Source organism: Microcebus murinus, unplaced genomic scaffold (genome assembly GCF_040939455.1).
Source record: "Microcebus murinus isolate Inina unplaced genomic scaffold, M.murinus_Inina_mat1.0 scaf010_hap2_Mmur4.0, whole genome shotgun sequence".
Lineage (NCBI taxonomy): Eukaryota > Metazoa > Chordata > Mammalia > Primates > Cheirogaleidae > Microcebus > Microcebus murinus.
The window spans coordinates 522,246-543,463 of NW_027438956.1; the positions used below are offsets into that span (position 1 = coordinate 522,246).

Below are 21,218 nucleotides of genomic sequence, written 5' to 3' on the forward strand. Positions count from 1 at the left end.
CGCTTTGTATATTTTGTGTGGAAGTGAGAAGTTGTAGGTGCACGAGCAGGCGTTCATCACTGCAGGTACTTGAGTGCAGTGTAGGTGATCTTTTTGCAAAGTGCTCTGAGGATGGGCCTGGCGTGGTGGCTCGCACCTGTAATCCTAGCACTCTGGGAGGCCGAGGTAGGAGGATTGCTCAAGGTCAGGAATTTGAGACCAGTCTGAGCAAAAGTGAGACCCTGTCTCTACTAAAAAAAAAAAAATAGAAGTTAGCTGGACAGCTAAAAATATATAGAAAAAATTAGCCGGGCATGGTGGTGCATGCCTGTAGTCCCAGCTACTCAGGAGGCTGAGGCAGGAGGACCACTTGAGCCTAGGAGTTTGAGGTTGTTGTGAGCTAGGCTGATGCCACGGCACTCCAGCCTGGGCAGAGTGAAACTCTGTCTCCAAAAAAAAGAGAAAAAGTGCCCTGAGAATGACATGCTTTACCCCAATGTCAAATGCACATAAAAACCCACCTTTTAATAAGAAACTCAATGCAGTGATCTTTCTTACAACTATGTAATTGTCAACGTTATTAATGATTTAAAAAATTACAGTCCTTAACACTATATTTCTTTTGTTTATAGTCTTACATGTAGAATAATAGATTCCGAAGTGGGTGTGTGTACCCCAAAAAATGATCAAGGTGATCTTTTAAGAGTTTGTGTTTTATAATGTATGTATAATACAGTAATATAATTTATATATATGTTGATATATCATTGCCAGCTTAATTTTTTGTGTTTTAAGTAAACTTTTTTTGAGGTATACTTTGCATAGGATAAAACAAACCCATTTTAAGGGAACCTTTCATAGAGTTTTGACAATCTGATATATATACATGTCTGATCAAGATAATACCCGTCACCCACAGACCTCCCTCCTGCCGCTGCCTCCCCCTCATAGCCCCAGGCAGTCCCTGCTGTACGTCTGGTGTCTTTTGATTAACGTGCTGTTCTTGAGGTTCACCCATGCTGCTTGTGCGGCATGTTTCCCTTTGCCATTGTTGAGTGTCGTGTGAGTGGTGTTCTTTTGCGTGGACACACCGCCGTCTGTGGGTCTGGTCACCTGTTGCTGGGCGTCTGGGCAGTTTTCCAGTTGGTGCTGTTAGACGACTGTGAACAGTCGTGCACCAGTCTGTGTGAACAGACAAGTGCTTTTGTTTCGCTTGGCAGATACTAAGAGTAGAATGATGGGGTCAGGTGGTCAGGCTGTGTTTGCTTTATAAAAAAGCTGACGGACCTATGGAAGCTGTTGCCCCCATTTGTATTCTTACTAGCAGTGTATGAGTTCAGTTGTTCTATATCCTTGTCAGCACTTGGTTTTGTTAGTCTTTTTATGTTAGCCATTCTGTGGGTATATAGGAGTACCTCATTGTGCTTTTAGTTTGCATTTCACTGATGACTAATGGTGTTGATCATCTTTGCATGTACTTTTTGGCCATTTGTATGTCGTCTTTAGTGAAGGTTTTTAATGGGTTGTTTATCTTATTATTATTGAATTTTAAGAATTGTTTTTATATCCTAAACACAAATCCTTTGTGAGATAGATGTATTGTGAATATTTTCTCCCATTCCCTCTTTTGCCTTTTGCTTCTTTGTTTCCTCCCCTCTCTGTGGCCAGGCTGGAGAGCAGTGGTGTCATTGTAGCTCACTGTAGCCTCTATCTCCCAGGCTCAAGTGATCCTCATGGCTTAGCCTCCTGAGCAGCTGGGACTACAGGTGTCACCATGCCCGGCTAATTTTTTCATTTTTGAAGAGCTGGGGTCTTGCTCTGTTATTCAGGCTGATCTCAACTCCTGACTTCAAGTGATCCTCCTGCCTTTGCCTCCCAAAGTGCTGGGATTACAGGTATGAGCCACACTGTGCCTGGCCCTGCCTTTTTGTTTTTTGATGGTGTAGTATTCATATATTGTATATATATTAATACATATACTGACTCCTGCTTAACTTTTCACTTAGAGCTGTTCAACCGCAGCCCTTCAGGGGCCACTGCTCTACAGAATTAGCAGAAGGAATTGCTGTAGACTGAGCAGAGGAAGGAGGGGACCCAGGCGCTGTCCCACAGCCTGTCTTGTGAGTTCAGTCTGGGGGAGGTGTTGGCGCGTGTTGGAAAGCCCACGGTGGTTTCCCCTGAATGTCATTTGGGCGGTGCGTCTCAAGAGTAGTCCCAGCTTAATTACTTCCAGTGCTTCTGAGATTCCTTGAGAGAAAGGCGTCGGCACAGGAAGGCTGAGCTGTTGTAGACATGGTGTGCGGTGTGCTGTGCCAGAGAGTCTGACCCAGCCGTCTGCGCCAAGAGCTGCCAGCTGGCTGGTGACCCAGCCGGGAGAGGACCGGGGGGGAGTTTCTCACAGCAGTCTCTGGCAGGACTTGGAGTGGAAATGTAATCTCATCTCTTCTCTTCCTTTTCTTTCTTTTTTTGATAGAGTCTCCCTCTGTCACCCCGGCTAGAGTGCCGTGGCATCAGCCTAGCTCACAGCAACCTCAAACTCCTGGGCTCAAGTTATCCTCCTGCCTCAGCCTCCTGAGTGGCACACACCAAGATTCCCAGCTAATTTTGGCTAGTTTTTCTATTTTTGGTAGAGACGAGGTCTTGCCCTTGCTCAGGCTGGTGTCGAACTCCTGAGCTGAAGTGATCCTCTTGCCTCAGCCTCCCAGAGTGCTAGGATTACAGGCTGCACCTGGCCTAAAAAAATTAAAAACAAACAAACAAACAAAAAAAAACATGCTAAAAATAGATTTTTTTAAAAAAGAAAGAGAAATGAAATGGTTCCCAAATATTCCCCGTGTCTGTGCTCACCTCGGGCCCTGAGACACGTGGTTCCCAGCCTGGTGTAAACCTACATCAGTGAACTTTGCTTCAGACATTTTGAAGGTTTATAAAACTTTTCCTTTTTCTGTTGATGAAAGTACTTCAGAAAAGTTACTAATATAGTACAGAGAATTTCCATTTTTCCAGATTCCCACACTGTTAATGTTTCACCAAACTTGCGTGCCTCTCTCCTGAAACATGTGAGGGGAAGTTGGAAATATGATGCTTTTTAACCTCAAATATTCCAGTGTGTATTTCCCACAAACATTCTGTCCCGTAACCACAGCTAGGCACCAGCACGCAGTTCGCGCTGGCGCGGCGTTGTGGCCTGACTGCGACCTTCTGCCAACTTCGCCCGTCTTTACCGACGCCCGGCGCTGCAAAAGAACAAGGCCTTTTCCTTGAGAAGTATTGCAGTGAGGTCTGGCTTCGTACCTGAAGAACAGGTCTTTGGTGTCCCCAGAGCTGCTTCATGCTTCCGTTAATTCATAACTCTAGACCATGTTGTGCACATCTCATTTGCAGTCATTTCCATCCCAACAAGAAAGTGAATGCAGAAAGAGAAGAGAGAGAGGCTGGGAGAAGGATCTTTGCAACACTGAATCCAGTTAGAATTGTTATTTGTTGATGTAATGAAGATTTGATTTTTATTAAGGCCGTCGGAATAAGTTTGAAACTGTCAACTGTTGCATTGTTGACACAGTTTTTTTAGTTTGAGATGCACAGCTTCTCAGAGGTGCTCAGTACCCAAGGCTGCTTTCCTGGGATTCATGTTTCTGGTCATTTTTTTCACTGAAGGATTTGCCACCCTGCTTTGCACTGCACCCCTTCTTGGTTTCTAGCGTCCTTTGTGTCACTTTGTGCCTGAGTGTGCCCATCCAGTAGCTCCCACTTAACTAGCGAGAACACGTGGTGTTTGGTTTTCCATTCCTGAGATACTTCACTTAGGACGATGGTCTCCAGTTCATCACACATTGCTGCAAGAGACATCATTTCATTCCCTTTTATGGCTGAGTAGTACTCAAGGGTATATGCATACCACATTTTCTTTATCCACTCATGAACTGATGGACACCTCGGTTGCAATCTTTGCGACTGTGGACTGTGCTGCGATAAACATGGGAGTGATTAATGACTCTGTTTCCTTTGGATGCCCAGCGGTGGGATTGCCGCGCCAGATGGTAGGTCTACGTTTAGTTCTTAGGGGAATCTCCACACTGGCTTTCGTCAGGGCTGTACCAGTTTGCAGTCCCGCCGGCAGTGTGAGAGCTTTCCTTTCTCTCTGCATCCACCCCAGCATCTGTTGTTTTTTGCCTTTTTAGTAATGCCATTCTGACTGGGGTAAGGTGGTATCTCATTGTGGTTTTAGTTTGCATTTCTCTGGGGATTAGTGATGTCGAGCATTTCAGTAGTCACATCTTGAAGTAGGACTGCAGATTTTTTTTTCCTTATTTTAATAAACATCTATTTGATAAATGTCCGCTGCGCTAGTCCCCACGACAGTGACACCGCCATCTCTGTCTTAGAGTGGGGAAGCCGCAGCACAGAGAGGTCACGTGGCGGGACTCGTTGTGGCCGCCCAGCCTGCGTGGGCGCAGGAGTGGTGACTGACCTGGTGTCAGAGAGCCGTGGCCCCGCTGCTGGGGACCAGCACGGTTTGGGGGACTGCGGGGTGCTCGGTGTCCTGGCAGGGCCATGTGAGTCCTGGTGTGTGTCTGCTGCAGCATTGTCCTCCTGGTCACTTGGGGGAGCACAGGTCTCCGCGGTGACACCACCGTGCTGTGGTCCAGGTGACCTGTACACACCTGTGCAGGTGACCAAGCTGTTTCCTCTCAGCCCACTCTAGTTTCCGCCTTTCTGTCTTCTGATCAGGACAGAGCTCAGGTTTGTTGGAAGATGCATTAGACACGTTTGCGTACGTTCCTCTTGTGGCTTTATGTTGCCAGGGTGCTCGAGTGTGACCAGTTTAGCCCGCGTCGGTCTTGCCGTCTCGGTGCATCTGGCTTGCCAGGGCCTTGCCTCGCCCTCTGGATCAGGGAGAACGTTACGGCCCCTGCAGAACTTTGCCTGCTGCCTCCAGTCCCCTGCTCTTTACATGAACACGTCCTAGTCTGAATCTCCTGCTTAAACTAGATGGGTGGAGGCCGTGGTGATGGTGGCCACGATCGTGGTGTGATTGAGATCTGGCCCTCTAACAGTCACTGCTTCAGTTCCAATTTGGTAAATGTATAGTTTGTCCCAAGTTGCTTATATTTGGTTTAAAGAAACCATTGCCAAGAGTGTTACGGATGATCTCGATTCCCAGTTCACTGGTTTCGCTTTATTCTTTACTTCTAGTTTGGTCTTCACTTGTGTGCAGATAAGTAGTACAACACCTGTTGGAATGCAGTGAGTACCTTTAGTGTCCGTCTTGTGAAGCTTTATCCTCCACGTTGCCGTGGCTGCCCCTCACGTGTCCTGTTATCTCTGTTGGTGTGACCAGCCTGTGGTGGAGAGGAGCCCTGCGGGGAGGGTGGTGCTGCCCGGGGCCACAGGGTTCCTGCTAGCGAGAGCCCTCGGCGCTGGCCGTTAGGCTGGTGTGAGAGGTTGGGTGGTCTCAGGACCTTCCCCCGGTGGGCGGGCGTCCTGGGGTGGGTCACAGCTCCTGGTGGAACCTCCGGCCAGGCCAGTCTCTGTGTGGCCTCGGGGGAAGAGTTTGTCCCTTGCTGCAGTGAGTGGAACCTGGAGGCAGCTTCCGTGTGTATCTAGGAGTCAGGTTGAGCAGAGCTGAAGCACGTGACGGGTGGCGAGTTTCCTTTTAATGCACAGCAATAAGTGGGCTTTTGGATTTGGAACGTACACAGCAAACAGTGGATGCCACTGCACGCGTGGTGTGTCTCATCCTTTGACCTTGGCCTGTGTTCTGGTGTGGACACCCAGCGTCGCATCCCAACACACCCCCAGTGCTTATTAAGGCTTGTCAGCGGCAGTGTGTCGTGTGCAGCTTGAGCTGTTCCTGCCTTCCACCCTTTGGCTTAGATACCAGTGAAGGTCTGTCTTTTTCTCTTGGTCTTAGTTGATTCACTTCATAATTTGCAAGGATATAAAACAGGCCATATTATCCACAGAAGGCTCAGTGTCTTAGATATAGGCTCAAGCCCGCGGAGGCGAGGGCGCTGACACGGCCTGGTTCCCGTGCCCTTCCTCCATGTTAGCCCAGAGCTCCAGCCCCCTCGCGGCCTGCCCAGGACAGACTCTGCCACGTGGACCTTGTGGGCAGATCACAATGGACAACCCAAACCCGACTGTCCTCTGCACACGAAGGGACAGGGAGAAGGTTTATCCTCATTCCAGTACTGTCCAGTCTCTTGCGCTAGAGGTTGAGTGGCTGGTGGGGTCCAATCCCCCTTCCGTCCCAGGCCAGCGCCGTGACCCGAGTCTCGATGGTGGGAGGGAGGCAGCTGCAAGGTGTTTCTGGACGTGTGATTTGCTTATTTGAATTCCTGTTGTAATGTGAAATTGGGTATTTTTTCATTTAATATGTGCTGAGGGCCTAGTGCGTACATAATGGGGGTCTCCTAGGCCTGGGCTACAGCAGTGAGCTGGACATGCTGTTGGGTAGCAACCCACTCGGCCCACAGAAGGACCAGTAGGTGCGGCTGGAAGTGAGGAGAGGCAGGGCTTGGGGGGGCATTGGGGGAGGTTCAGGAATGCCGTGGAGGGCAGCGGGATGGGAGGCGAGGTGGGGGCCTGGGGCCTGAGGGGAGCAGAGCCTGTTTCCCTCTGGGCGCTTGCGAGGGAGCCCTGTGCAGGCAGAGCCATTCCAGAGACTTGCGTGGCCGCTGGGCCAGATGGGCGCTGTGTGTGAGCCTGGGCGTGGGTTTCGGGAGAGGCCCTGGGCTTTGGGGAGGTCACTGTCTGTGGTGGCCGTCCTGTGCACTGCACTGTGGGGTGTCGCACCTCTTTGCCTGGCCTCTCCGAGTCACAGCAGTCAGCCTGGCCTGCTGAGAGCCCCTCGTGGGTAGAGGTGGAGGGGGTGCGGCCACTGGTGGGGTGGGGTGTTGGGGGCAGGTTCTCGCTCCTTTTTGCACGTGCACTTTGTCTGGGTCTGACTGTGATTTGACATACTGTCCCCTGTGCAGGCGCACAGGCCTCTCTGGTGCTGCTCCTCAGGGCCACCTGGCCACCCTCCCCCAGCCATGGCCACCAGCCTGTGCCCTTCCTGTCTGTGACGTGGTCGTTTTGAGAACGTCAGAGAGATGGATCGCACAGGGCATAGCTCTCGGGGCCTGGCCTTTCCCGCCCCACAGTGCAGCAGCTGTGTGGGAGGCAGGTCTACCTACTCCCTGCTGATGGGCACGGGAGCGGTCTTCAGTGTGGGGCCGTTAGGAACAGGGTGCTGTGCACATTTGTGTGCGGCTTTGTGTGAACTCGGGTTTCATTTCTCCAGGATAAACGCCCAGGAGTACAATTGCTTGGTCATGTGATCTGTGTCCGTTTGGCTTGATGAGAAACTGCCAAGCGGATTTTCTGGGTGCTGATGGGAACCGTTTTACTTTCCCATGAGCAGCAGAGGAGAGGTCCGTTTCTGCACATCCTCACCAACACTTGGTGTTGTCAGTCTTTTAAATTCTACCCATCTCATAGGTCTTCAGTGGTATCTCATGAGGGTCTTAATTTGCATGGCCTTAGTGGTCAGTGATGCTGGACACCTTTTATGTGTAGATTTGGTGAAGTGTCTGTGTGACTCTTTTGCCCATTTTGTAATTGGGTTGTTTTCTTGTTGTTGACTTTGGATAGTTCTTATGTCATCCGGGTGAGAGTCCTTTGTTGGGTATGTGGTTTGCAAACATTTTCTCCTAGAAGGTGAACAAGGCAAGAAGGTGGCTTGGTTTTTCAGTGTCTTAGAAGGGACTTTGGCAGAGCACACGTTTTTGATTTTGAAGATGAGTGTTTTGGAGGCGAGAGCTGACAGCCCAGTGAGTGGATCGGGCAACTCCATGGGCGCCTGCACGGGGAACCCGGGCTGGGGGTCTTGTTTGCGATCCCGGTGTGGGTACGGATGGAGGCGTTGGCAGGCGATTGGAGGGGGTTCCAGAGTGCAGGGGGCCACTCGAGCTGGAAGCGGGGCTTTGGGAGTCGTGGGCGTGTGTGTGGAGCTCTGCCCAGAGTCCTGAAGTCCTTGCCCGGGCTGGGTCAGGGTGGCGGGAGCAGCTGGGCCTGGGTGGGGCACTGAACATGGGGGAGGGGTAAAAGAGGAGCATCCAGTAGGGGACTGAGAAGGAGCCTCCGCCAGGGAGGAGCAGGAGAGAGTGGTGTCCTGCACACACGGAAGGAGGTGCTGTTCTGTTAGGGCCTTCTCCATCCCCTGGGTCTGCAGGGAGGACTGACCTCCCAGGTCGAGACGGACCCTGCCGGCAGGAAGTTCGCCGGTCGTGAGCTGAGCTGAATGGCACTGGCTTGTTGCTGGGCCGGCCATGGACAGGCTGAGTGTGTCTGACTGGGCACAGAATTGCGACTTGGAGGCTCTGAGAGTCTGTGGGGCTATTTTTAAATTTTATTCTTTGAAGGTATTTGGCTTGCATTACGTTTTTTTTTTTTCTTTTCTTTTCTTTAAATATACTTGAGTCATGTCAAGGAAGCTACGTTAAATGTGAACCCGAGTATTATGTTGTGAACCTTTCCGCCTATGATTTAATGTCTCTGGCTCTTGTTTGCTCAGTGAAGATGGTGGCAGGAATTTTTTTTTTAAAGACAAAGAATGATTTTTCTTTTTTATATGAGAAAACTACTACAAAATTGTCTTTTTTTTTTTTTTTTTTTTTTGAGACAGAGTCTCACTCTGTTGCCCGAGCTAGAGTGAGTGCCGTGGCGTCAGCCTAGCTCACAGCAACCTCCAACTCCTGGGCTCAAGCGATCCTCCTGCCTCAGCCTCCCAAGTAGCTGGGACTACAGGCATGCACCACCATGCCCGGCTAATTTTTTCTATATATATTAGTTGGCCAATTAATTTATTTCTATTGATAGTAGAGACGGGGTCTCGCTCTTGCTCAGGCTGGTTTTGAACTCCTGACCTTGACCAATGCGCCCGCCTCGGCCTCCCAGGGTGCTAGGATTACAGGCGTGAGCCACCGCGCCCAGCCTAAATTGTCTATTCTTGATGACCCAGATATACTTGTACGTTATTTTGAAAGGAATAATACATGCTAAGTGGTATTTGAGTTTTTGTTTTAAATCTACTATAAGACCTGGATCATATTTGTGCATTTATTTTAAAGGGAGTAGTACATATTAAGTGGTGTTAGTCTTTCTTGAGTCTATACTTTTTGGCTGGTCGAAGTAATATTTTGTCTATTCATGTTTTAAAGTCACCAGGGACCTCACTTGTGATTTTATCCAGTAGGCAACTTGTGAGGATTTGGCGGGCTGCGCTCTGCAGTGTTACCCGTGTCCTCACACGCTGCGGTGTGTGGGGACGCTCGGGGACTCTGTGAGGACGTGGCAAGCTGCGCTCTGCAGTGTTACGTGTGTCCTCACGTGCTGCGGTGCGTGGGGACGCTCGGGGACGCTGTGAGGACGTGGCGAGCTGCGCTCTGCAGTGTTACGTGTGTCCTCACGTGCTGTGGTGTGTGGGGACGCTCGGGGACTCTGTGAGGACGTGGCGAACTGCGCTCTGCAGTGTTACGTGTGTCCTCACGTGTTGTGGTGTGTGGGGACGCTCGGGGACGCTGTGAGGACGTGGCGAGCTGCGCTCTGCAGTGTTACGTGTGTCCTCACACGCTGCGGTGTGTGGGGACACTCGGGGACGCTGCCTCCTGCCCTGGCGCTGACCGCGCTCCTCTGTTCCAGGTGCACGTTCCGGTTTCCAAGCACGAACATCAAGATAACGTTCACTGCCTTGTCCAGCGAGAAGAGGGAGAAGCAGGAGGCGCCCGAGTCCCCGGTGAAGGCCGTGCAGCCGCACATCTCGCCCCTGACCATCAACATTCCAGACTCCATGGCCCACCTCATCAGCCCCCTCCCCTCCCCCACGGGGACCATCAGGTGAGCACCCTGTCAGCGTCACAGGCCCCGGTGACGCCTTCTCCTTTCCTGGGCTGCCTTGTGTGGAGGGAGGGATGTCGCGGGTGCTCGGGGGGCCGCCGAGGTTCTGAGGACCGCGCCCTGCGTTTCCTGCGTCGAGAAGTGCAGTTCCCAGATGTTCCTGGTTTGCACTGACAGCTTCTTTCTATTGGAGTGTAAATTGAATGGGCAGATGATTTGTAATATTGGTCTGAAGTATGATGTACATTGTAATTTTAATTTTGAATATTTCTAGTTTGCTACAATTTCACATGAATTCTGAAAACACATGTCCTTTGGTTTGACCACATCGAAGTGACCAACTTGTGTTCCTCGTGATGTCCCAAGAGAGACCCAGGTGCCTTCCAAGCACACCCGGCTGGCCCTTCTCGGGCAGAGCCTGGAACTTAGCACACTGCAGTTGGGTTCATGTGGAGCTCTCGGGGGAGAGTAACTCAGGGCAAGGAACAGCCACAGAGCCGCAGGTGTGTGTTGGATGCTGTTCTCCAAGTGCGTCCAGTTGCCGTGTGCGGTCAGTAGGAAGCCCGGCTCTGACCGTGGGGACAGAGCTTGGGCTCAGCCCAGCCCCAGTCTGGTGGTTCTGGTGGACCCTGGGCAGGCTGGAGGAGTCGACAACGTGGGCATCTTCCCAGCTGTAGGTGATGTTGGACTTTGGTGTGAGATGAACACATTAGACAAACATGGGCCAGAGTCCTACCATCTGGGTTTGTCCACTTAGCAGGGCTGGGAGGCAGAGTAGGGACCCTCTTGGTCTTCCTGGAGCTGGCCTTTCTAAGTGGCTGCCTGAGGGCACTCGGACTTCTCTGGGTTATACCTTTACATCGCATGCTTATGTTTTTTATCTTAAAAACCATCGTCAATAATAGGCCTTCTGGACATTAAATAGATATAAATAAATGGAAACACACCCCATGTTTGTGCATAGGAAAGACTTAGTGTTGTTAAGATGTCAGTACTACCCAAACCAATCTACAGCTTTAGCGTGATCCTTGTCAAAATCCCAGTAACTTTTTTTTTCCCTGTCAAGTTAAATTCTTTGTCATCAATGACAGTTTTTGCACAAATAGAAAAACCTGGCTGGGCATGGTGGCTCACACCTGTAATTGTAGTGCGTTGGGAGGCTGAGACAGCAGGGTCACTTGAGACAAGGAGTTTGAGACCAACACAGCAAGACTCTGTCTCTACAAAAAATCTAAAAATTAGCTGGGCATAGTGGTGCACACCTGTAGCCCTAGCTGCTGAGGTAGGAGGATCACTTGAGCACAGGAGGTCAAAGCTACAGTGAGCCATGATCACATCATTGCTCTCCAGCTTGGGCGACAGAGCCAGACCCTGTCTCTAACAAAAGGAAAGGAAGAAAAGAAACAGAAAAGCCGACCCTAAAATTCATGTGGAATCTCAAGGAACCCCACATAGCCAAAACAATCTTAAAAAAGATGATCGAAGCTGGAGAACTCACACTTCCCGATTTCAAAACTTAGAAAGCTGTAATAATGAAAACGGTGTGGGCCAGGCACGGTGGCTCACGCCTGTGATCCTAGCACTCTGGGAGGCCGAGGCGGGCGGATTGGTCAAGGTCAGGAGTTCAAAACCAGCCTGAGCAAGAGCAAGACCCCGTCTCTACTATCAATAGAAATAAATTAATTGGCCAACTAATATATATAGAAAAAATTAGCCGGGCATGGTGGCGCATGCCTGTAGTCCCAGCTACTCGGGAGGTTGAGGCAGTAGGATTGCTTGAGCCCAGGAGTTTGAGGTTGCTGTGAGCTAGGCTGACGCCACGGCACTCACTCTAGCCCGGGCAACAAAGTGAGACTCTGTCTCAAAAAAAAAAAGTGTGGTAGTGGCCTAGACAGATACACAGACCCGGGAAGTACAACAGAGAGCCCAGAAATGAGCCTTCAGGTGGGTGGTCAGGTGATCATCAACAAGGGCGCCAAGACCATACAGTGGGAAAGGACAGACTTTTCAACAGACGGTGCCAGGAAAGCTTGATATGCATGTGCAAAAGATGAAGTCAGACCCTGAACTTACTGCATGTGCAAAAGTTAACTCAAAGTGGATCAGAGACCTAATCGTAAGACCTAAAACTGTAAAACTCTGAGAAGAAAACATAGAACAGAAGCTTCATGACACTTGGATTAGGCAATGATTTCTTGGATTTGTCACCAAAGGCACAGACAACAAAGACATTTGTCTTTTTAAGAAAAGACAAGTTGGACTTCATCAAAAATTAAAAATTTTGTGTATCAAAAAATAATATAGGCCGGGCGCGGTGGCTCACGCCTGTAATCCTAGCTCTTGGGAGGCCGAGGCGGGCGGATTGCTCAAGGTCAGGAGTTCAAAACCAGCCTGAGCAAGAGCGAGACCCTGTCTCTACTATAAATAGAAAGAAATTAATTGGCCAACTGATATGTATATAAAAAAAAAAATTAGCTGGGCATGGTGGCGCATGCCTGTAGTCCCAGCTACTCGGGAGGCTGAGGCAGGAGGATCGCTGGAGCCCAGGAGTTTGAGGTTGCTGTGAGCTAGGCTGACGCCACGGCACTCACTCTAGCCTGGGCAACAAAGCGAGACTCTGTCTCAAAAAAAAAAAAAAAATAAAAAATAATATAAACAGAACAAAAAGGCAGTCCATGGAACGGGAGAAGGTATTTGTAAATCACATACCTGTCAAAAGATTGAAATCCAGAGGGTATTGAGAACTCCCTAAAACTCAGCAACAAAAAGACAAAGACGCAGTTAGTTATTTATTTTATCTACATAGACTGGTGGAGTGCTGTAGTGAGAGGGGAAAGTGGCAGGACAAGTCCAGCCTGTAACTGTGAACAACAGAGTGAGCTAACTCACTACCTTCGGACCAGCCAAGTCCCAGGTTAAAACTGCAAAAGGGATTTCTCTGAAGAAGATGCACAGATGGCCAATAAACACGTGCAGAGATGTCAGTGTCACTAGTCATCAGGGAGATGCAAATCAGAACCACGGTGAGATGCCGCCTCAGCCATTGGGACGGCCACTGTAAAAGCGAGGGAAGTAGTGTTGGTGAGGGTGTGGAGAAGCCGGGGCCCAGTGTGCTGTTGGTGGGAGTGCAAAATGGTGCAGCCGCATGGAAGACAGTGTGATCGTTCCTCAAACACTAGAAACGGGAGTACCGTGCGATCCAGCAGTCTCTCTTCTGGGTATGTGCCCAAGAGAACTGAGAGCAGGTGTCGAGGAGATGTTTGCACGCCCAAGGTCATAGCAGCACCTTTCACCACAGCCGAAAGGTAGAAGCGGCCCAGGTATCTGACGGATGAATGGACAGACAACATGTAGTATCTGTGCAGTGGAATAACGTTCAGCCTTAAAGAGGAACTCCTGACACGTGCTAATAAACCAGGGATTGACCCTGAGGACATCATTCTCAGTGAAGTAAGCCAGTCACTCAGGACCGCGCTGTCTGATTTCACTTGCGGGAGGTCCCTGAGCATTCAGAATCACAGACAGAAAACAGAGTGGCTGCCAGGGCCTGGGGAGGGGTGGAACATTGTGTCTAACGGGGCAGAGTGTCAGTCTTATAAGATGAGCAAGTCTTGGAGAGGGATGATGATGGTGATGGTCACTCAGCAGTGTGAATGTGCTCAATGCTACTGAGCTACACACTGAAAAATGGTTTAAATGGTAAAGTTTATGTCATGTTTATTTTTACCACAATAAAAAAAATTGAAAGAAAAATAGGCCTTCTGGAAAAGTATCTTTGGTGCATTTATTTATCTGTTAAATGGAGGGAGTGGCCAGGTAGACTTCAGCCCCCGCCCCATGCCAGGCGCTGTCTGGGGAGGCCGCTGTTGGTGTCGGGCACCACGCTTGCCTGTCGCTGGCTGGTTTTTATGCTCGTAGCGTGTAGATGCTCTGAGTCTTTCCTGTTCCTCCCATTCTCTCTCCAGCGCGTTAAGCACCCTCAGCGGGCGTTCAGTAGCACTTGCTTGGTGGGCGAGTGTCTGACACAGGCTCGCGTAGACCTCAGGCGCCTGGCGGAGGGTGCGGGCAATGGTGTGTGGCCCTCCCCACGCCCGCGGCCCCTGGGCCTCCACTTCAGTTTCTCAGAGGCAGCGACTGTTAGGCTTCTTGGTTACTTTTTCCAGTAACTTGCTATATATTTGCAATATTTCTTTTTTTCCCCCACTAGACACCTATTTAACTTACTGGATTTTTAAAATAACCTTGATATCAGTGGCTCATTCTTTTTGTTCAAGTACACTGTGCAGAAAGTGGGGCATAAACCAGACACGCAGCTCCTCACAGATGTGATGAGCACCGAGATCAAGAATCAGAACAGTCCTTTGCCCAGCCCGTGGGGCAAGGACGTGTTTAGGCGCAGGTGTCTGCCTCTGCCTCGGGGTGCGCTCTGCCTGACCTGCCGTTGCTCCTGGGCCCTGTGGCCACAGCCTCAGCCGGCGTCGGTGTCCACGGCCACCGTCCTCGAGGCAGCGCCGCCCGAGCCGCCCCGACTCGCTGGCGGTCCTGCTGCACTCCCTGCACCCCTGTCCTTGCTGGTGCCCCGCCGTGGCCTGGCCCGGCTCCTCTGAGAGCCGAGAGCTCCGTGGACTCTGCCCCTCGGCCAGGCTTAACCCCTGCACCCGCAGCGTGTTGCTTTGTGTCTTGGTGTTTTCTGGAGCATCCGGAGCCTCAGTTTCCTCACTGGTCAGATGAGTGGGCTACTGGCTCCCGTGAGAGTTTGTTCACAGTGTCATGAGATGACGTGTGGATGCAGACACCTGGGTCCACACTGCTGCTTGGGGTGACCTGGAACTTCAGAGACTTGGTAAGAGTCTGCTTTTCCATAGGAAACACTGATGTTCTCTTTTTAAGATTTGTTTGTTTGTTTTCCCTGAAATGACAGCCAGCTGTCAAAGCGCAGTGTGATGTGTGTTCTGTGATAGACTGAGAACAGCCACCTCTTCTCCCCACAGCGCTGCCAACTCCTGCCCATCCAGCCCCCGGGGAGCAGGGTCTTCAGGGTACAAAATGGGCCGTGTGATACCATCTGACCTCAATTTAATGGCTGAAAACTCGCAGCCAGAGAATGAAAAGGAAGCTTCCGGTGGAGACAGCCCCAAGGTAAGTGTTCTGTGATGGTGGAACTGTGGCTAGGCTGTCCTCAGCGGGTCCAGCAGCAGCCCGTCTGGGCCCTTGGAGGGGGCGGGTTGTGGTGATCCAGCGGGCGCAGTGGGTGTCCCTGCGGGTGCAGGTGGGTCGTGCTGTTGAGCGTGTTCTTGGTGTTGGGTTCCGCTCACGCATCTTTCAGTCACTCCGCACGCAGCCAAAGCTTCCCCGGGGGTAGCCGTAGGCCCAGGTGCTGAGAGCTGAGCTGACAGCGGACGACGAGAGAACGTCTTGGTCCTCAGGGAGCTCACACGCGTTCGTGTCCCAGGAAACATCGACGGCGCTTACCAGCACACTCTCGAGGTCTGAAGGCCACGCAGACACACAGCTTTTGGGAGGACACCTCCGTCCTCTGGTGGTTGCACTCTGGCCCTGTGTGTTTTTATTCTCTGACTGGGTCGTTTCCCTTGGGACTTGGTCCAAGGGAAGTGGACAAGAGTTTATGTGAAACAGGAGATCAGAGCAGCCCGAGTGCCCCGCAGGGAACAACTGGTGGGGACCAGAGTACGGCGTGTTTACTTACAGGAGGGCACCCTTGTCTGGATGCTGAGCGGGAAAGAGAGAGTAGAGCCGTGCGTGGCAGTGCTCTGCGTGTTTCTAACACGTTCATCCACGCAGAGCACGGCACAGCAGTGTCCGCGCTGGGCCTGCAGCAGGTACAGGGCTGCATTCTGTGCAACTCCGCTTTTGTCAGGTTTGAAATCGGGCAGATCTAAATTGTGTTGTTTCAGGGTGCAGTTCAGGGGTAGAACTGCTAATAAATCATAGCAAGATTGTGATTGCTGTAAAAGTTCAGGACTCATGGCAGCCCCTCTGAGAGGTAGGGGCGTGACCGAGAGCATCTGCGATGCAGGCTGCCTTCTGTCTCGGCTGCTGCGCTAATGCTCAGCTTACAAAATTGGTTCAGCCCACACGGATGTCTTTGAACTTCTCTATGTTATGTATTTTTCTTTTTGAAAAGTTTTTAGATACCCATAAACAAAAGGTCACCAGGAAATACAGCAACAGCATACACACAGTGATGAAGGCTTTGTTAGCTGTGTAAATGAAGGAATGAAACGGGGTGTTGTGGCACCTGTCGTCCCAGTTACTGGGGAGGCCGAGGCAGGAGGATCGCTCATGCCCAGTGGCTGGTGGTTACAGTGAGCTGTGATCAGACCATGGCAACTCCAGCCTGGGCGACAGAGTGAGACCCTGTCACTTGGAAAAAAAAAAAAAGTGGGGATGAGGGGGGATCTTCTGGGTGCTGGATTATAGGCGATTGAGTCTTTCTGTTTAAAGAATAACAACAAACGCCCCAGTGCCCACCACTAGCTTTCAGCGCTAAGCACACGGCTCGTGCTGGCAGGCACCTGTGCAAGAAGCTACTCCCGCCCCAATGCCCTGGTGCGGCTGACGTCCTGGCCGTTGTCTGTCAGCCGGCCTGTTGTTTTACTTTTTGTGTCATTTTTTTTTTTTTGTCTCGCTGTGTTGCTGAGGCTGGCATCAAACTCCTGGCCTCAAGTCATTCTTCCACCTCGGCCTCCCAGAGTGCTGGGATTACAGGCATGAGCCACCACCCCTGACCTTTTACTTCTATAATTGTTCAATTTAAAACTGGTTATAAATAGTATCATTTTGGATGTATTCTTTTACAGATTAGCTCTTTTCATTCAGCATCGTGTTTTGCTACTCATCCATGCTCATGTGTGTGTTTCCCAGAAGTCCAGGAGCAGGGGTGGCCCCCTCTCTGCCCAGGGGGTTGGTTGTGCTGCTGTGTGTGTGTTTTGAGCTGCCACGGGGGCTCAAACCACCCGTGGCCTTGAACAAGCCGGACCAGGACTCCAGCTCACTGGGGTGTGCGTGGTAGAACAGCATATGCCCGCGACGCCGCTGGCCTGGGCCCTGGTTTGAGCTAGCTCACACTCAGCTGTGTGATAAGGGGCCGTGTGAGGGCTCCTCGGTGGAGGGGTGTTGGGTGGTCCTGTGGCTTTGGGCACTCTGGCCGGCTCCTGGTGCCTGGGAAGCTGCGCCTGGCAGGGTGTGCTGTTTGCTCTGCCCCCGTCAGCTCTGGCCGAGCCAGCGCCCCACCCCCACCCCGTCACCCCTGGGGGACACAGCAGGGCCGTGCTCCACCAAGGCCGAGCAGCAGCTTTCCTTGGTTTTTCTTTTTCATTTGTGAGGTTTGGGTTTTCTCCTTAAGTGATTTTTTTGGTGTTCTTTTTATACTGATCTGTGCTTTGCCATTTGTTTCCTTCAAGTTTTCAAATTATATTACTTTTATAGTGAGGAAAGTGAAGTATTATCAGAGAAACACTTAAAAACACCACAAATCCCTAATTTCAGTAAATTTAGTAAAAAATTACAATAACTTCAATACTCTCATTTTTTTTAAATACAGGATGATTCGAAGCCGCCTTACTCCTATGCACAATTAATAGTACAAGCGATCACGATGGCTCCTGATAAACAGCTCACCCTAAACGGAATCTATACGCATATCACTAAAAATTACCCATACTACAGGACTGCGGACAAGGGCTGGCAGGTAAATCGTTTCGGTTTGTTACCGGGTGTTGTTGCGTATCTGATAGAGGCTCCTCGATGCTGAGGCAGATCAAGGGCTGCTTTATTCCGGCCAGGCGCAGGCTGAGAGGGTAGAAGGCGATGAGGGAGAGGAGGGTACTGGAGGCCTGTGTTGCCCGGCTCTGTCTGAGCCCCGTGCAGCACAGAGGGAAGGATGGTTCTGGAAGAAAACCTAAACTTAACGTTTTCACATTCCACATATTTGTGGAAATCAACGTGTCTGCGTGGGGTTCGCAAAGCATGCATTTTTTGTTTTTCTTTGACCAGTGCAGTTTATTTCACCAATCAAAAACACGGGAGGGGTCAGGCCTTTAGCCCAGGCTTTACTCTGGCTTCCCCCCCGCCCTCCACGCCTGCTCCAGCTGGTGGGCGCCCGGGAACCGTCTGCCCAGGGACACGTTTTTCAGAAGATGTCTCCTCCAGTCGGTCGGCGTGTAAAGCAGATGGTTGTGGCGCAGCCCTGGGTTGTCCCAGAGGGCACTTTGAAATCAGTGTCAGATACTCATTCCTGCTGGTCGACTCATGCACCAGTGATCTTTAATCTTCTGCACTGTGTAGGTTTTTCTGTTTCTGTCTGTGTGGCCATTTACTGGATATACAGTAGAACCTCACTAATTGAAACAATTTGGGAAAGGGTAAGTTTGAAATACAGAATATTAAAAATGTAACAAAAGAGAGAAGAGACATATATATGCATGTGACTTTTGAATCCATTAAATAACCAGGAATGGCTACAGAATTCTTTGAGGCTTTGGTCTCATGAGTAAATGGTCCTTTAAAAAACATGTCTGCGGAACACTGTAGCCCAGTGACGTGGCGGAGGGGCAGACTGTTTTCTGTTTATTGAAGGGAAAAAAAGTTCTGGCTGCAGATGTGTAAACATGCTATAGTAAGAGTAGTCTACCAACCAAATATTTGACATTTCCTTTGTAAGGGGATCAGGGTCTTTGGTGGTGGAAGGTGCAAAGTAAGACCCGCCTCCACTCTTGCCCACCTGGCCGCCCACCTCGTCCCCGCCCCTTAATAGCAAGGGGGTGTTTCTTCGTTGACTGTTAGGAAAACATGGATTTGGAGAACAGTTCCGTATCTAGCTGCATGTCAGGGTCTCTTTACACACTGCATAGTAATGCAGTAATTCAGGCCATATTTACCCTATTTTAATCTTTAAAAGTGAGGTTGTACTTAAAATATAAAACGCTAAAAAAAAAAAAAAAACAGAACCAGACAGTAACTTATCCGTGTTGTGATGAGCACAGCTTTGTCCAGGAGAGAAACTCCACGTGGCGTGTGGCCTGCTGTGCAGGCTGGGAGGGTCTCTGCGGGCGTGAGTGCTGCTGCATGCAGGATTCTGATGACTTGAAACACCAGTTCCCTGGGGCCTTTGGGGAATGAATGTTTCTAAAAAGCTTGATTAGACTTTAATCTGTTTCTCTTAGGTTGTATTTATTTAAGAAGCACTTGGAAGCACCACAGGTTTTCTTGCTGGAGTGGGTGGAGGGGTAAAGGCTGGCCCTGGCTTGGTCTCTGGGGCCTGAGTCAGGAAGTCAGAATGGGCCTTTCAGGGAGTGGAGCTCCCTGGGCCAGGGTTCCCCGGACCACGACTGGGAGGCGAGGACCCCAGCCCGCACCCCGTGAGCGCACCGATTTCTGCCCGTGTGCAGATTTGACTTCACAGCCCACTTAGGGCGTAAATTACAAACTTAACTACAAATTAAGCACCCTCTCACTTGAGCTGTTATTACACTGGTTTTATGGAGACGTTTTCTTTTCTGTGTAGATGAGGGTCCGTCAGGATCGCTGTGCATGTCTTGCCTGAGTAAGGCTGTTCCCGGGACCTTACACGCCTCCGGGTCCCAGATAGTTTGGCAGGAGTGGGCCCCCACTCCAGGCCCTGTAGTTCGGCGCATGCGCGCCACGCTCTTTCCACCCTCAGCCGAGCATCCACTGTTGGAGCCTGACCCGCACTGGCTCCTGCCAGAAGACTCTCTGAGCTGCCCCTCCCGGTGACTGCACCCACAGCCCCCACGTGTCAGGCCTTACGTTGACTTCTTACCTCGTGGCTTAAAACAAACAGCCTTTCCAATGCGATCCCCCCATTTCTTTCTTTTTTTCTGAGACAAAGTCTCACTCTGTTGCCCAGGCTGGAGTGCTGTGGCGTCAGCCTAGCTCACAGCAACCTCCAACTCCTGACCTTAAGCGATCCTCCTACCTCGGCCTCCCAGAGTGCTAGAGTTACAGGCGTGAGCCACCGAGCCCGGTCTATACCCTCATTTCTTAAAAGAGCCACATTCCTCTTCTTTTGAGAGAGAAATAAAACTGTCAGCAAATAGCCCCCTTAAAAAATGTGAATGTCCAGCTTGTACCTGCTCTCTCCGGCGGGATGTGGACAGGCGCTCGAGTCTCCTGTCAAGCACCAGTTTCCGAGAGGATGTGTGTGAAGACAACCCTGTGCCGTTCGGGGCCCTCGCTGGAGTCTGCAGCTGCCTTGCAGACTCGGTCTGGGTAGTTTGCGTTGTTTGCCCACGGCACAGCTTTTCGGTTAATCTGCAGAGAGCATTCTAGGGTAAAACAAGGTGGTCTGCATAACCCTCTTGAAAAGGTGGCATATTTCTTTCCTTTGGTTGCATTTTTCTGCCAGAATGATTTTTTATGATTTTACAGTTTTATCCAGCCTAGAATTAATCATATGACTATGAAAAGTGTGAAAAGGCTGGGCTCTCCCTCCAGAGGGACCAGAGCTGGTTTCTTTTTACAGCATGGGACAGGCTCCCCACTCACCCTCAGCCCCGCCTTCTGGAAGCGTTTGACGCGCCCTCCGCAAGTCCTGACTGTGCTGTGCACATGTGGAGCGTGCCCTGCCAGCCAGCATCTGACAGAAGCGGAAAGTCAAGAGAGCTGGTCCGCTCTGGAAGGCGGCTGCCGGCAGGGGGGCGGGGACGTGCTCGGGAAGGGGAGGGGTTGCTCGGTGTTGCATGTCCTTTTCCTCATATTTGGCATGAAAGAATAACAACCCACTTTTTTGAATGCTATACAACAATTTCTGAATCATTAGAGTCCAGTCAATGTGGTTTTATTTTATTTTTGAGACAGAGTCTTACTCTGTTGTCCCAGCTAGAGTGCCGTGACGTCAGCCCAGCTCACACCAACCTCAGACTCCTGGGCTCAAGTGATCCTCCTGCCTCAGCCTCCCAAGTAGCTGGGACTACAGGCATGAGCCACCATGCCCAGCTAATTTTTTCTATATATTTTTAGTTGTCTAGCTGATTTCTTCTTCTTTTTTTTTTTTTTTTTTTTTTTTTTTGGTAAAGTAGAGACGGGGTCTTGCTCTTGCTCAGGCTGCTCTTGAACTCCTGAGCTCAAACCATCCGCCTGCCTTGGTCTCCCAGATTGAGGTTTTAATATATGTAGCAGCACAACGAAGGAGCATCCATCCTGTGTTTGATCAAATTATTAAGGCCTTAAATTACCTTAGAAATAGTTACTTCATTTTGTTTTTGTCACGTTAACTATGTTTTTGGACGGTGCAATAAAAGACCCTCATTCCTTTCCCGTGTCTTCTGAAGTCTGGTTGGCTGCAGAATCACAAGTAACTTGTTACAAATTTTGCC

At 50.5% G+C, this 21,218-nt stretch overlaps 1 protein-coding gene across 2 annotated transcripts in view; it reads left to right on the forward strand.

Annotated features, from left to right (window-relative positions):
- Positions 1-21,218, forward strand: part of FOXK2 (forkhead box K2) — a 56,428-nt gene that overhangs the window by 21,389 nt on the left and 13,821 nt on the right. The window contains exons 1-4 of one of the 2 annotated variants that reach the window (XM_075999834.1): positions 314-4,019; positions 9,667-9,861; positions 14,853-15,000; positions 17,426-17,572. In XM_075999834.1, coding sequence (XP_075855949.1) covers positions 3,970-4,019; positions 9,667-9,861; positions 14,853-15,000; positions 17,426-17,572 — 540 coding nt within the window. In that variant the 5' untranslated portion in view covers positions 314-3,969. Of the gene's footprint in view, positions 1-313; positions 4,020-9,666; positions 9,862-14,852; positions 15,001-17,425; positions 17,573-21,218 lie in introns of those variants that run through there. The other variant, XM_012777275.3, reaches the window with a different exon arrangement.